The sequence below is a fragment of the Pteronotus mesoamericanus genome, unplaced genomic scaffold (genome assembly GCF_021234165.1).
Source record: "Pteronotus mesoamericanus isolate MK-2021 breed Mesoamerican mustached bat unplaced genomic scaffold, CSHL_Meso_final contig_20, whole genome shotgun sequence".
Taxonomy (NCBI): Eukaryota; Metazoa; Chordata; class Mammalia; order Chiroptera; family Mormoopidae; genus Pteronotus; species Pteronotus mesoamericanus.
The window spans coordinates 18,189,540-18,206,602 of record NW_026555085.1 but is presented as its reverse complement, the minus strand read 5'-3'; the positions used below and the strand labels follow the sequence as shown (position 1 = coordinate 18,206,602).

The following is a 17,063-nucleotide window of genomic DNA, read 5'->3' as shown; positions in this document are numbered from 1 at the left end:
AATTCTGATCCGTGTTAGCGCAGGAGATCTTGTCTGTAAAGTGACACCTCCCTTTCAGCCATGCCCTGGGCATTTCAAATCCTCATCTATCTCCATCCTCCTCGTACTCATCAGGTGTGTGAACACACATTTACCTTCCTCATTAAGTAATGGTAATGAAAGAAAAAGCAGAACTCTGCTGTTTACAAGGAAAGGTGCACAGGATTTTCTCTGGTGCAGCCCTAGAGGGAGCTGGGTGTGTTGCGGGAAACTCAGCTGCTGAGAACACGCTGAAGGCACAAAGCCTTGTGACGTCGCCTGCCCACGTGGCTGGGGAGGGGTGTTTTACGCGTGCTGTAGGAGGGGCCAGCTGCAGCCTGCCTGTGGCTCCGCCCGAGGCGAGAAGATCTGGGCTCTGGAGCCAGGGTAAGTACAGCCGGCTGAGAAACTGGAAATGACCAGGGCCAGGAAGGTTGGGTGAAGACGGGAGGGACAGATCCGTCAGGTTGGTGAAGGGTCTTCTGATTCTTCGAGCGTCCTCTGGCACTCAGGTGCGCATCGTTGTCTGAATTGGGGCACGGGGTAGAGTGTTTCCTTGTGTTGATTAGTGCCCATCCAGCAAAGACTTCCAGCATTCCTCTTTATGTTTATCCTATAGAAACTCTTCACCTATCTTAAAAGGTAAATCATTCTGTTCATGTGAAAAGCTCTGAGTCATAGCAGAAACCTGAAGTCATTTCTAAATCCGGCCTTGCATAAGGTTAAATTGAGAACTCTAGCTTCTTATGTTTTGAATGCTTTAAATTGTGACTGTTGAATTTTCTGGATTTTATGTCATCTACTCTCTTCCAGGAAAAGGCAGGAAGAGAAATAAAGGCGTGACCCCAAATCTATGTTTTAAATGCTCACTATGTGGGTAACTACTTACAGAACTTATCTTCTAAAGAGTATATGAGTTAGAGGCCTGGATAAGGAGTTGGAAGTCTTGAAAATACATTGTGATATGCCAAGGAAGTCAACCGATTCAATTATTTTGTTAGTATTCAAATGAAATACCAGGACATTAAAACAATCTGATCTCCAAAAGCAGTTATGATCTTAATGGTGAGATCAAATTAATACAGAAAGTATTAGAGAACAATACTAAACAGTTGTGTCAAGTTTTAAGTTTGTGAGCAAGATTATTTGATTATACCTATTCTTCACATCTTTAAATATCCTCTTCTTCCCTGTTCCAGGCTTTTGGAACCATACACTATGCTCTTCCTATAGACACTCCAGCAGGACCATCTGGACATCCTGGTTTTAAAACACCTGCAACAAAGGGCACAGTATTTTCCTATTAGTAAGTAATGAGGGGGAAAAATGTCAGCCAAACTTTTCAACTCTGTATGAATATGGGTTTAAAGGAATAAAATATGATCAGTTGTCTTCTGTAAGTATACTCTCACTGAAAATGTTATTGATGCAACAAAGATGACTATAGGTTGGGTGAGTTAGGTGTGGGGAGGTCAGGAAGGGGGATGTGATATCATAATCTATTGAATGATGGGAATCATGAGTCATCTAATGCAAACATATTTAATGACTGAGCAATACAAAATCTTCAGGCTCGTGTATGTCTTTCAATAAGCTGATGTGGGTATAATAGCCAAGTGTTAAATCATTTTCCTAAAGTTAGCAAGGCGGTCATCACTAGAACTGGGGCTTATATGTTAGAATATTAGATTAGATTGTACTGATTTTTTTCTATGACACTTGGAATCATAAACACTTATAAACACAAGTCTTGACTATGGGTGAGTCCCACTTCCAAACTGCAGGCTCTCTCCATGGCTGGGCAGGGAGGTGGAGGATGGAAGTGGGCTTATCAGCCATCACTGGTTCATACGTTCTATCTAGCCGGTGCCAGCAGCCCTGTGGTGGTGACAACGATGGACCTGGAGCCAGTGAGCTCTTCAGAAGGAGGAGAAGGGGTCACAGTCTCTGGAGCTGCTGCTGCCAAGGCGTTCAGGGACTCTGCTTGGCAAATGAGTAAGGAAAAAGGCTTTGAAAGTGTAGAGCTGGAAGTCATCAGAACAAAGAAGAAAGTCCCAAGGAGAGTCATCCACTTTGTCAGTGGTGAAACAATGGAAGAATACAGCACAGAAGAAGATGAAGTTGATGGCCTAGGAAAGAAAGATGGTGTGCCTACTGTTGATCCAAGAAAACTCACCTGGGGCCCCTATTTATGTTTTTACATGCATCATGCTACCACATCAACCCTCTCAATGTGTGACTTTCTTGGAAAGAAGATTGCATCTGTTTTTGGCATCACTGCCCCAAAATACCAATATGCCATTGATGAATGTTACCGGATGAAGAAGAAGGAAAAACAAGAAGACAAGATGTCTGAAGAAGTAGACAGACAATACCAACAGAATAAGTTCCAGACTGACTCCATTGTTCAGACAGATCAACCAGAAACAGTGATATCCAGTTCATTTGGAAATCTCACTTTTGAAATGGAGGAAGATTATGAAGTAATTACAGAACGCAAACAAAATCCAGTCTCTGTCCCACCATAGAGTGCAATGACTCTCAAACTCCAAACTCTAAGGTGGTTTTTATACCAAGAACTTTCACATTCTCTATTCAATGGGACTTAACTTTATATGTTAAATTATTATCTGGAAAGAAAAAATGTTTCTTTATTCTTAGACTCTATCTAGAAAAAGTCAAATCTGAAATTTAGATATTTGTATTATGCTATTCCTGTTTATAAAATTAGTGCTTTGGTTTTTAAATGATCTTTATAAAACAGTTAAGGACACTTTACAGCCCTAACTGCCAATTAAAAAGAGTTACATTATCAAGCTTGTCTGTTACTGTGTTTGTAAGAAAAAAATAGGGAAATTTTTGATTAAGGCTAATTGAATTTGATATTCCTAATCTCAGATGAAAATAAGGATTTTTTTCCTTTAGACATTTTTATACTATGTCTTTACATCTACATATCTAACTATTAATTTTATACATAGGATGGTTCACTGAGTGTGTAATAAGAGGAGCAAGATAAACACTTTGAATTTTCTTTCCTTGATAATAGCTTTATTTTATGGAAAGGTGACTGAGTTTATAATACCAACTCTCAAGATGTGTTTACTTTTTTTTTTTAATGCAGTTTACTTAATCTTGTATTCTCTTTTCAGTAGTTATTCAAATTAACTAACTTTGAACATAAGGTTAAAAATACTATTTACTGAATGAATTTATTAATGTATTTGTTTTCAAGTGGCAGTACCTAGTGATTATCCAGTTGTCTTCCTGGTTATGGGCCAAGTAGTTGCAGGGAGCAGAGTTGAATGGGGAGACAGGAGAAAACTTAATCCTTCAGAGGTTCGCTGTTAATTAAATATTGTATGAAGTGCACTGGTAGCATAATGAAGTTACTTGTCATTCACCATTTCCAAGGAACAACAGTGAAGTGGACAGTTTACCTGACCAAGGTTGTTCTTCCTTCTACTCACTGTGCTATTAGACAAACTTACAAAAGGTTTTTGTAACTAATTTTGAAAATATTTCTAAATATGTTTTCCGAATCTTATGGGATATCTGTAAGACTTTGATTTATAACTAAACGAAGGTAAGGAAAAATGTGTGGCGTATTTCAGATAATGCTGCTCTTAAAAGCGTATTCACAAATTTAAAGAGCTTTTAGAAATTAATGGCTGTTAATAGCCATCTAAACAGCATTAAGCTTTCCATCTCAAATGTATCTATATAAAATACAAAGAAACTCACAATATGGATACAATGGGCCTGTTAAGGAATTTTGTTATCAATTAACTGAAATTTGAAGGATTTATGAAAGACAGTTCTTCAGTAGGCACCCTTGCTTACATGGATTCGTGGCATGGTGATTCATGACATGATGATAATCTTTTTGGTCATGGGTGTAAACTCTACATAATTTAGTCCTTAAAGGATTAATCATCAGACTATGTAATTAATGTCACCATAAGTTATAGTTTACCAATAGCTCTAAAACATGCAAACCTGATGTCTTCCCTCTAATTTGCTTTTAACTTCACTTGAGATAATACCTTCAACTCAGGTATTTGGTTGTTTGGTGAAGGCATGCATATCAAAGGTCATCTGAATCTTCTCTCCCTGGAGGAATGAAAAGAAAACTAGAAACTTTTCTGATAATAGTATAAAAAGATAATGACTTATGAAGGTTTTAGGTTTCCTGAATTTCACTTTCTTTACTTGTATAACAGTGGCCAGTTTGTAATGTTTATATAGCTATATGCTGTGCCTTAAACTTACATATTTTAATTTATGCAAACTAAAAAATTTCTCATAAATGCAAAAAATAAAATAAACATAGTTCTTATAAACACTTCTAAAATAAATGAACAATTTAATCAAGCAACATGCATTTATGGAAGATCCTATGAGCTCAGAAAATGATCACACATTGTAAAGGGTAATAATATAAATATTAATAATTTCCATTTATTGAGTATCCTGTGCCAGGTATTGTATTAGGTATGCTATGTATATTACAGCTTTTAGTTTTCAAAGAAAACCTATAAGATAATACACATTTTACAGAAGAGAAAACTGAATCTCTGAGAGAGTGTCTCATCACTAGTGTTTTTAAAAACTATGCTCTTCAACATAAGACATAAAAAGTTGTTAACTAGGAAGTAAACATCACAGAAAACTGAGCCACAAGAGTTCAGCTATACGGTAGGATCCTGGTTACCTTTACAGTGGTTAACCTCTTTTGAGCAGCTATTTTAAAAAAACTATACCAAAAAGGCCACATCCAAATTTTAAAGTGCCTGAGAAGCCTGGTTAGGGAAGAAGGGCATGCTTTACTTATTCAAATTAAAGATAAATGGAAACCAAATAATAAAAAAAAAAACAATGTCAGACAACTGGCAATGAAATGTGAAACTATTGATGTAAAAAATTCTGTTCCAAATCTTCATGACTTAGATTTACTTGCACAACCAGAATCTGCTAAAACAGAGATAGATGTAATAAATATTGTGTTAATCTTCCCTTCACCTTCTTTCTTTTGTCAGATAAAGCAAGGCCTCCATCTTGCTTTGAGAACCAAGTATAAGTGATAACTCATTTATTTTAATGTGAACATTATATTTCAATTATTTTTATTTTGTCAATAGTAAATGGTATATTTAATCCCTTCATGTTTTACCTAATTTTATGGTTACATTTTTACTGAAAGAATGATTTCAAGTAAATTTTACACAATATGTCAAATTGAAACTTAAATGAATATTTTATATTTCATTCTAAAAGGGATAATATAAATAATTCCCATGTTTATGACTTTGAATCAATTGAACCAGAAGTATCTTTTATAGAACAATGTATAAGTATGACAATATGTACTATATATATTTCAAGGGCATCAGTCATGTTCTTCAGTTTATATTTTGTCCCTATCAGAGACCGTGTTGGTTCTACTATGATTCTACTGGCACTATATGACAACCTTCTCTTATTCCATTATGAACTTGGGAATTGCAGTTGCTTTGAGATGACCATAATCATTGCATTAGTTTTTCCCTTTTAGTCCATGGACTATATGTTCAATGCAGACCTTTGTTCTCTTTGACTTAGTTCCCAACAATGGCTTTATTCCCAGCAATGGCTTTATTCCCAGTGGTGGTGTTTCTGGCTGCTGTGCTGCTTCCATCTTTACCTGCAGAAGGAAAGGTAATATTAGAGTGGAAAATCCTCCCAGAGCTATTCAGGCAACTTTGTGGGATGGCAAGGCACTTGGAGGGTGGAAAAGGGCAAGAGTTTCTATTATATCACAAAGTACTCACTGGTTGCTCAGAGCACTTAACACAATGATCTAGATGAAAGCCTAAGGCTGTGCTGTCCAGTACCGTGGCTACTAGTCACATGTGGCTATTGAAGAATGAAATGTGCCTTGTCCAAAATAAGATGTACTTTTAAGTGTAAAATACATACCAGATTTCAAAGATTTAGTATAAAAAAGGAAGAGGAAAATCACATTAATAAATTTTATATCTAATGCATGATGAAATAGTATTTTAGATAATTGTAAATTTAGGTCATTCAATTGCATAAACCTTAGTGAACAATTCCCACATTTCTACTCTACCTTCAGACTTAGACCCCACACTCCCACACACAAAGATAAACCAAAAAATACCGACACCTGATTTAGTACTTTATACTTCTGTTAATAAAATAAAAAAGTCAGAAATATTAATAAAATAAAAAAGTCTGCAATAAAAAAGCAAAAGTCAGCATTTTTTGGATGTCACTTCCTCCAAATGCCTTAGACATTTGTTTAATATTGCAAAGTCGTCTTTTGACTGACTTCATATAATCTACTCACAGTAGGTAGGATGAATTTTCTAGAATTATGAATTCATTCCCACTGAGCTTAAAATTTCTTTCCCTAAAATATTTTAAATACATTCTGCCTCAAATCATGTCAGGTCAAATTTCCCTCAAACTCTAAGACAAACCTTGAGCTCCACCCTTATTCATCCTGCTGCAGTTTGATCAAATGTAAAACAATCTATCTTAATGTCCCTATCGTGCACTTTTGTGATGTTAAATATTATCACTCATAAGTCATATTGAGTTCCCTTGAAACTAGAAATGGGCATTTTTGGCCTAAAATCATTTTTAAAAGTCATCATTCCGTGAATTCCATTTTCATTCTCAAAGCTTCAAATTACTTCTTTGCTATTTGTTGTAGCTTTGGCGAAGATTCATTGTCAGTGCTTCACAAATAATATGGCTTAAACTGAATACTTTTAAAAACGAACCTTGCTTCCTTGAATTAATTATTAAGTCTTATATGTAAAAAAAAAAATAAATGTTTTTTTAAAAAAGCTCTAATTTTTTATCTCTTTAGGATCCAGTCCTTTCTGCTTTGTTAACCACTCAAACACAAATACAAAAGGAGATTGTAAATAAACACAATGAACTAAGGAAATCAGTCTCTCCACCTGCCAGCAACATGCTAAAGATGGTAAGGGGCAGCAATATAAGGAAAGTGGTGGGAACAAGTGGTGGCGAGATCAGGCAGCTGGTAGCTAACATTTATTAAGAACTTTGTGGCTTACATTCTGCCTTTGTTTTGCTATTTCACTTGAGCTGTGTTATGGGCAAGAAAGAAATTCTTAATTTTATTTTGTAATAGTTAAATAACTCATCAAGTTTGGGCTATAAAGTTTGGAAGGCAGAATTAGAGGCCAAATCTTCAGGCATCAAATGTGAAGCTATCACATTTTTTCTTTGCTATTTTTCCTAGTCTGAAATAAATCCTGTTTCTTTCAGGATCAGTGCCATTTGGGGTAAATAGCCCACTTTCCAAGGCATAGTCCCTGAAAGCTAAATATCTCCTATATGAAATCCATGGGCTACAAATGAAATTGGGAATAATCTAGACCAACTTATTATTATTATTGAAATATAATTATAATATTTTACATATTGATCAGTATTGAGAATAACACCATTACTAAAAATCCTGAGTATGGCTGTTGTGTGTTCATTAATATCTGACTATTAATGCATTAGACTAATGCATAGATATTGCATTAGACCTTTGCTAGACACATTACCTATAGAGTGTTCTTGTGGAAACTGGCACTGTGGCAGATAAAAGACACACCAAACAAAAGATACTTTTAGACCAGTGACAAATAGATTATACATCTACAGAAGTTTTTTTGTTTGTTGTTGTTTTTTTTTAAATCCTCCCTGGAGGAGATGCTTATTGATATTAGAGAGAGGGGAAGGGAAGGGGAAAAGGGAAAAGGAAACATTGATGTGAGAGAGAAACATAGATTGATTGCCTCTTGTACACACCCTGACCTGGGATCAAACACACAACCTTTATGCTTATCGTATGACTCTCCAACCAACTGAGCCACACCGGCCAGCACCCTACAGAGTATTGAGGTAGTGTAAGTTAATTTATCAATCAGATTATAATACATATGCTTTCTTGGAGTTGAATACTTGTATTTTTTTTCTTATGACACGTAGGAATGGAGCGCAGAAGCAACAACAAATGCTCAAAAGTGGGCAAACAAGTGCACTTTAGAACACAGTAATGCACAGGACCGAAAAACCAGTATGTAAATGAGTAAACATTTGTTGAATAAATGAAGAAATAAAATAACAGTGGATGAATAAAATAGAATGGACCATTCCAGAGTGTTGCGCTAAGAATGTGAATAAATGTTGCTTATATTTGTCTCTTTGAAATCCAAGTATCTGTATATAGAGAGATAATGGTACTCAGATGATAAGTACCATTTTGTGCGTGTAGATTGTTCATGTTATGCAAGTAATTCCTCAGTCATTTGTTCCTCTCAACCAGCTCATGAGTAAACAGGTCATGTATCACTATTTTGCAAATTTTAAAGATTAGAGAACTAAGTCTTGACAGGAATGACTAAGAACACAACCTGAAGTAGTGACATATATTGGAAAGTTAACCAGGCTTTCTGATTTCCAATACACTGCCCTTTTGGGGTATAGCCATTTGGTGTTCTGAAAGCTATTTATTTCCTTTCCATAAAATAAATTTAATTACGTAGAATTGTTCCTTATTTTTTTCTATAAAAATACTAATCCTTTTTAAGTCAAGATAAATATTTTGGATATACTGAATCATTGTTAAAATTTTTGATAGCAAAAAGTCAAATATTTTGTATGGACTGTGTACCCATAATGCATATAGTAATATATTAGATTCAAAAAACACATGAAGACATATCAAGACATAAACTGAAAGACACTTGTATGCACAAACTTTACATATATTTATTTACATTATCAAGCATGATATACATATAGGCAAGCCTAATTTGAATACAGTGAATAATTTACTTGTAATTTCAGTAGAGCTGTTTTTTATTTTCTTGGTTCTTACAGTATAATGAAATTATGAAGAGGGATAAAACTACATTCAGTAGAAGATTGAAACACAAATGGTCTTAAAAATCCAAGTTTATGGTTAGAGTCTTAGTTTCTCTCTTTCACTATTAAAGAAGATATCCTAGAATATGTTATATTCTGAGCAGAATGTAGAGATTAAATTTCTAACCACCAAAGTATAAATATTAAGTAAGGGCTTGAAAAGATAGGGAAAAGTTTCTGGGCTGCAAGAAACTTCTTTATTTTTTTAATTACTTTTATTATTTAAGAACACAACATGAGATCTACCATCTTAAACAATTTTAAGTGTACAATACACTATTACTGGCTGTAGGTACAGTGGTATACAGCAAACCTGTAGAGTTTATTCATCACTCATAACTGAAACTTTATGCCCACTGATTAGTAACACCCCATTTCCCTTTCCTACCAGCTCCAGTAACTATGATTTCACTCTTTGATTCTGTAAATTTGAATATTTTAGATGTTTCATGTAAGTGGAGTTATTCAGTAGTCATCTTCCTGTGGCCTATTTCATTTAGTGTAATGTCCTTAGGGTTCATCTGTATTGTTGCATGGTGCAGAATGCCCTCCTTTTTAAAGGATGAATGTGTTCCATTATATGTATGTATATACATATGTATGCATACATATTACATTTTCTTTATAAATTTATCTGTCAGTGGATATTTGATTGTTTCTATATCTTGGCTATTATGAATAGTGCTACAATGAACATCAGAGTGTTAATATCTCTTTAAGATCCTGATTTCAATTCTTTTGGATAAATACTCAGAAGTGGAATTGCTGAATCATTTGGTAGCTCTACTTTTGATTTTTTGAGGAATGTCCATACTGTTTTCCATAGCAGTTATACCATTTTGCATTCTAACCAACAGTGTGTATGAATTTCAGTTTCTTTACATCCTCACCTTCACTTGTCTTTTAAAAAAAATTATGGACATCTTGATAGGAGTAAAGTAATATCTCATTGTGGTTTCAGTTTACATTTCCCTGATGATTAGTGGTGTTGAACACATTTTCACTTACATTTTTGGCCATTTTTACATTGCCTTTGAAGAAATGTTTATTCTAGCCCATTGTGGTCAGTCAGAGAAAAGATCCTTAGTTTCTCAGGCAACCCCCAGAAACAATATATCCTTGGATATTCCATTTCAGTTCTCTCCCAGGGAGAGGCTAGGAGCTGAAATTTTTTGCCTGCTCACTTTCTGCTGGACCAGAAAGGGAAACTATGACTACTGCCAGTGAAACCCCTGCCTCTGTTTTCAACAGCCCTGGGACAGCTAGATTATATACTAGGTCTTGTTAGCATTCCTAAACAGACAAGTCAGAAGCCAGTCCTTTAGGCAGTCTCTGGAAATTTGAGGCTGCCTCAAAATTGGATGCCCAGACCAACTAGGGAGAAGCAAGCAGCTGGGGTTTTTGACTGCTTGCTGTATGCTGAACTGGGAGGAGGATCTATAGCATCTACCAAACCCAATCACCTTCTCTCTCCGTCCCCAGAGGGAAAGACTGTGCCAACCCCATCAGATCCAAGAATGGCAAGACAGATGCCAGTTCTTTGGGTAGCATTGGCAAAATTAGAACATTAGATGCACTGATCAACACTTTGCCTCCCAAAGCGAAAGCTGGGAGCTAAGATTTTTTTATTTTCTTGCTCTGTGCTAAGCCAAGGAGACAGTTATGGTGTCTACCAGCCCAAGCCACCATGTCTATGATCCTTCAGGTGGCTAGCCTGTGCCTGACACTCAGAGTTCCAAGACCACCAAAACAGAATCCAGGCTTGTAGGGGAGTCCCCTTGGAAAAGTTGGGATGTAGGACACATGAACCAAATCATTCTCTCCCCTGGGAGAAGCTGGAAGGTAGGAGGGTCTCTTCCTGTGCTGAGAGTAGAGTTTCTAGCAAATCTTCCAATCTCCCTACAGGCTTCAGTGAGTCTGGTTTCATATTCTCCAAGTATAGGAGCTTTCAGTTAGGTTTTGTATTCCTCACAAGGGCAATTTTTTCATGAACTGTTGTTGGATCAGTGTGTTGAAGGCAAGAAAGTCCAGCCTTCCTACTCCACCATCTTCCTGACATCACCCTCTGCAAGGTGCTTCTTGCCTTACTCTCTGAGGGGTACTTAACCTTGTGTCATTCTTATTTATTGATTAAGGGAAGATCCAAAGTTTGGAAAACTGCCAATCCTCCTGCTGTCAGTTGCTTTTTGTTTGGGGCTCATAAAGACTGTTTATAAAGTTTTTCCCCCCAAAGTTCACACAAAATAATAATCATAAACATTTATTCAGGGCCCTGTATGTGAAAAATCTCTGGTGAAGGTGGTCACGGGGAGGAGAGAAAGAATAAAAGTTGGTTGTTGCCTTTTGCAAGCTCACAATACAAAGCTGAGAGCACATGAGCATTACACACCCCAAGAATTTAGCATGAAAAAGAATGCATCTTTGACAATCCAGAGGAAGGAAGGAAGAATAAAGTCTTCTCAACCTATTCAAATTTTATATGTTGAGGCCAGCCTCACTCTGATAGGCAAATCTTCTATACAGCTTTCTAGCTGATAAGGAATGGAACCACCTTCTTAATGCATTAATCAATATTAGCAAGTATGGGCATGGTAGAGGCAACACCCTGGTGTTCATAGAGTAGATATATTTTACCATTGCTGCTTCATTGCATTCTTCACAATCTGTTCCTTCCTAGGTACAAAGTGTGGTGAGAATCTCTATATGTCAAGTGGCCCTACTGCCTGGTCAGATGCAATCCAAAACTGGTACGATGAGAGCCAAAATTTTGTCTATGGTGTAGGACCAAAGAGTTCCAGTGCAGTTGTTGGACATTATACCCAGGTAAAGGGAAAAAATGAAAATACCTATCTACAAATGCTCTAATATAGAAAGCTTCTCTATATTATGACCAACTCCAGTGTTTAATTTGGGGGAATGAGCCTAAATAGGTACAATACAGTCCTGGCACTGGGCTGGCACTTCATCTCGAGCTGTCATTTTCCCCCATGGCTTGCAAAACTCTTGGTTGGGAAGTTCACTCTGTATTTTTACAAAATTATATATGAATAAAGTAGTGACTACAGAAACATTTAATAGTTTAAAAGTTTGTGAGTTTGTTTCAATAATTTAAATATTTCAATAAAATAGTAATAAACTACAGTAGTAATATTTTTTTCAAATTTTTATTTGGTATTCTTTAATATTTTCTTTTTCTCTTTGCTGCATTCTTTATATATTTCCTTATGGTTTTGTAGGTTGTTTGGTACTCATCTTACCGTGTTGGATGTGGAGTTGCCTATTGTCCCAAACAAGACAGTCTAAAATACTACTATGTTTGCCACTATTGTCCTGCGTGAGTATACACTTTAGAGTTTAATGTAAATAATTCCATCTGTAATTTAATATTTTTAAATTCTCATATATTAAACAAACCAGAATAAATATATGTTTTAGAGAATGGTAGTAATAAATCTTCAGAAATGCTTTTTTAAGGTGAAATACATTCAACTTATCAAAGAGACTAAGTTCTCAGGTCCAAGTATAAAATCTGAAGCTCTCGTTCCTTAATTATAAAATGATGTCTTTTCTCTCAACTGCCTTTCCCTAGGGCTCAAGGTTATTCCATGAGTATGTGGGTGTGCATTTCTCTAGATTTGGTATCATCAGTTCTTGTTAGTTTCACATTCTAAGAGGGTGGAAACTTGATGATTAAGCAAAGAGGGATAGTGCAGGGATCAAAAATTGTAATTTCTGACTTCTCTGCTAAAATGTTTCCACTTCTGTTTATCCAAAAACCATTTACATTTTTACCATTAAAAATAATTTACTCTTTTGAGTTTCAAAGGTTTTCTAAGAAATCTTTAATATATTTCAGAGTCAAGAAAAAGTTAATATCTTAAGTCTTTGTTTCTCAGCAGATTTAACACACACACACACACACACACACACACACACACACACACACACAAAATACCTCCATAACAAACAATCCCATACTGTCTTGATTTATAGCAGGAAACATGCTGTTTCATCAAGCAATATGTTTGATGTCATCCAGAATAAATCTTATAGATATAATAAAGATCTAATCTCAACATATTTGTTAGCCCTAATTTCTTTTAATGTTTGCAATTCCTTATGACTAGAGGCAGGCAGACCCCCAAAAACCAAGTCTCCCATAAAATTTATTTTGAGATTGTAGACAACCTGGGGATGTGGATCTCCCCCTTAAGAACTGTGGCCTCTAGAGTCATGTGTCCACAAGCACTTATTAAGTCTTACTAAAAAGAAATGAAAAGCCCGAGGGGCATGCATCCAAACTCACTGCCTGACTGTGAGAAGGAAGGTGTCTGGAACCAGGCATCTGAAGTGAGGGGTAGAGTGAATAATGAAGGAAAGCAGAGGTGAGAGAACTTCCAGAACACATTTATGTCTATTTTACAATTTTCCAAGGGCTCACACACACATAGTTCTATTCTGTGCAGGGAGATGGAGATTCAAGTGTATTGCCTTGGGCCCTTGGCCCATTTGAAACTGTGGAGATTAGGACTCCCATGTGTTTTCAAAGGAATTAAATGGTCTATACAATAATGATCTTTAGGAAGTTACAAGTTAGTCTCTGTAAAGTGATTATACCATGGGTATTGATGTTTATGAAACTTTTTTAAAACTAACATTCCTTTTTTGGTAAACATAAAAATCTCTCACACACAGCTTCTAGAAACTCAAGAAATTTTCCCAACTCTCACACGTCACTAACTACTTAAATACCATTATCGCTATCTAGAGGTCAAAAAATATATATACTAGAGCATTACTGTCCCTAGTACATGTAAGAAAAATTATGGATATTTTATCATTTTTCAAATATAAATAATATTGTAGTGCTGAGTATCCTTTTTGATACAGCAACCGCTTGCCCCCAAGAGTTTCCCCGGTCTGTCCAGGAGACGCGTCCTTTCCCTAGCCAGCACGTCAGCTGCACTGCCTTACCAACTTGACGAAGCCCACCAGGAGATGAAGGGAGTACTAAAATATGCTCTGAAAAGTTTAGACTGTAGTTATCCCAATTTATTTGTTCAACCTGCAGAATTATAGTCAAGGAGATGGGTCAATATGTGAAGCATTTTCTTAATTTGGAGTCCATCTGAACTACATACTGGGAATTATATTTTTTCATTTTTGTTAACATATCTAAATATATTTATTAACTATGTCTATTTTGTGACTGATGCTACCCTTGGAGTAGAAACTAAACAGCAGAGGGAAAAATATTTGACATTATGCATTTTAAATTTCAGTGGTAATAATGTGAATAAAAAGAACACCCCTTACCAACAAGGAACACCCTGTGCCAGTTGCCCTGGTAACTGTAACAATGGACTATGCAGTAAGTCTAAAAGATTAACCTACTATTATAATAAAGGGTTCATATTTTATTTTCTCTTTATGGATTAAGATTTCTCCCAAAGATAGCAATTTATATAATGTCTTTTTAAAAAAGATTTTATTTTATTTTTAGACAGGAGGAGGTAGGGAGAAAGAGAGTGACAGGAAACATCAATGTGTGGCCTCTACTGGGGACCTGGCCTGCAACCCAGGCATGTGCCCTGACTGGGAATTGAACCAGCAACACTTTGGTTTGTCAGGGTGGTGCTCAATCCACTGAGCCCTACCGCCAGGGCTATATAATATTTTTACACAAAAGACAGAAAGATTCCTCAACAGGATGTATGTTTTAGTAAACATTTTGTATACTTTACCTACATATTTTTGTAATGGAAACTATATTACCATATCAAACATAATGAACCATCGACCATCAATGACTTCCGTGGCTATGCAGAGCTTACTAACTATACATGTTTCTGGTAACTAGCTCATTTCATCTAAGTATCATTACACGAAAGGTGGTGGTATTTTGTAAGAATGAAAATGTATAAATCGATGGCTGTGAATCGACATTATAGCTCAGTCTAGACAGGCAAACCAAATATTGTTTGTGCTAATGTGTTCAGCATGCTGATTATCATGTTTTATAGTATAATAGGAATCATAGTGTTTGGCTTAATAAATGATCACTCACCCTAAATAAGTAGTTTTGTGTATTTCTTAATGAGAAAATCCAATCCTCATACAATATCGGTGCATAGAACTCACAAACACATTGTTGCAAAAGGAGAGAATAAAATGTTATATAGATAATTTCTAAAGTTTTTTATAAGTAGAAGTAAAAAAAGCTATTGGCCTTTTATAGTTGGGATATTTTAATTAAAATTATGAAAAATAGATTTGATTTATTCACTGAGATTTTTACGTTTAATGTGTTCACCTTTAGTTAGCATTCTTTCTGACTGAATTATAAAGGTATAATTCAGAATATTGATGATATCAAAGCTATAAATCAACTACAGAATAAAAAAGTTGAATCTTTATACCTTGACTGAATGCTATTTACTAAGGAGATCAAAATTATCCTATTAGCAATAAGCACTTAACTGAAAGATTTTAAACCAAAGGGTGACGAGGTCAAAATCACGTTTCATTAAAAACTTTCTAGCAAGAGTACGTAGAAACAATTGGATGGAAGCCAGCTAGGAAACTGTTGAAAAACATGGATTGAAAAAAATGGATATCTTTACTACGTTACTGGCAAAATAAATGAAGAGGAATGGACAGGGTTGAGAGACAAGAAGAAGAATAGCCAGTGTTTGTTACCTGTGCAGGCTGAATGTTGATCAGAAGTAGAAAGGGAGTTCAGGTGGATTCAGTTCCTGGCCTAAAGTACCGAGTAGTCAGAGAGCCATTTCACTGAGATTGTGGGAGGGATGTAGGAAGACAAAACCCAAGAATCATCAGCCTTGTGGGTAGTATGATGAGTTTTGTTTGGGATTTGTTGAGTTTGGGGCCCCCGGGGAACATTCAGGAAGAAATTCCAGAAGGAAGGGGGGGGCATATTATCACTGTTTTACATCTTAATCTTCTTACAGAAAACACTTTCTTTTAAAAGAAAAACATTAGAGTCTAAAGCAGTGCTGTCCAATAGCATAAAAGGATGGAAATGATTAAGGAAATATTTTTTTATTTTATTTAATTTTTAATAATTTAATTTAAATAGCTACATGTGGCTAGTGGCTCCCATATTAGGCTCTGCAGGTATCTGGATATTTATTTATATTCATTTTATTTTCATTGGGAAGGGAGAAAAGTAGGTCACTTAATTTTAGAAACATCATCAAGTTCAAAATTTAAAATGATGGATAAAATAGTGAGCTCAGTTAAGGCACCTTATATGTCCCTCAAGAAATGAAAAACCCATCATAGTGTGAGAGATACTGATTTACTTGTCCAATCCTACCCCCACTATGCATTTTGAATGTATAAATTGTTTTGCTGCTACTAAGGAAAATTATAATAATGTAACTAATGTGTTTCTCTTACAGCCAATAGTTGTGAATATGAAGATCTCCTTAGTAACTGTGATTCTTTGAAGAAAACAGCTGGCTGTGAACATGAATTGCTCAAGGAAAAATGCAAGGCTACTTGCCAGTGTGAAAACAAAATTTACTGAAATACTCAACGTAGAGTGTTCAAGACTAAGTGGAGAAAGGCTGCATCATTTAATGGACACATCCCAGAGGGGAAACTCTAGGCATGTTAGTTATAATTTTTATTCCAAACAGTAGTGCATCTTTTTCTCTTAGACCTTTACAGAAATCTCTTTCATACATTGATTTACAAAAACAGCACAGCTATATAATGGCAACTTTGGACTTTGACATAAACTTGGTATTTTAAACCTCATGAATTAATCAAGTTGAAGACTTTTAAAGCTTTGTAACCACAGGATTTAGATCAAGAGATTTTGGACTAAAATGAAGAATCACATGTTTCCTGAAACAACTTAAAAAATAATGTAACATCATTGTCATTCCTACTACATGATTTTTGACATGTATTATATAAGGAATAAATTCAAAGATTAACATAAACGTTTGTCTTATGTCCTCTTTTTTAAACAAAAGTAATAGGCTTTTAGAATAAAAACATATTTAAGCAACCACATATGTGTGATTCTTGTGCAATATTTTATTGAATTCATAATT

The 17,063-nt window shown here is 35.4% G+C and overlaps 1 protein-coding gene and 1 pseudogene across 1 annotated transcript; both read left to right on the top strand.

Moving 5' to 3' along the window:
* The first annotated feature begins 1,834 nt into the window (after positions 1–1,834).
* Positions 1,835–2,546, top strand: LOC129067074 (protein FAM177A1-like; annotated as a pseudogene).
* A 3,094-nt stretch (positions 2,547–5,640) lies between these two features.
* CRISP2 (cysteine rich secretory protein 2) lies at positions 5,641–16,632 on the top strand. The gene is made up of 7 exons (XM_054568799.1): positions 5,641–5,715; positions 6,899–7,015; positions 8,038–8,125; positions 11,654–11,799; positions 12,213–12,310; positions 14,259–14,347; positions 16,401–16,632. Exons 1-7 carry the CDS (start codon positions 5,647–5,649, stop codon positions 16,526–16,528), a joined length of 735 nt encoding a protein of 244 aa, XP_054424774.1. The 5' UTR covers positions 5,641–5,646; the 3' UTR covers positions 16,529–16,632.
* Positions 16,633–17,063: the final 431 nt, after the last annotated feature.

Excerpts from the sequence above, each read along its gene's own strand:
- CRISP2 (XM_054568799.1), top strand. The coding sequence starts at position 5,647 with ATGGCTTTATTCCCAGTGGTGGTGTTTCTGGCTGCTGTGCTGCTTCCA. Across the intron at positions 5,716-6,898 it reads CTTTACCTGCAGAAGGAAAG|GATCCAGTCCTTTCTGCTTT; the intron begins GTAATATTAGAG and ends TTATCTCTTTAG. Across the intron at positions 14,348-16,400 it reads CTGTAACAATGGACTATGCA|CCAATAGTTGTGAATATGAA; the intron begins GTAAGTCTAAAA and ends TTTCTCTTACAG.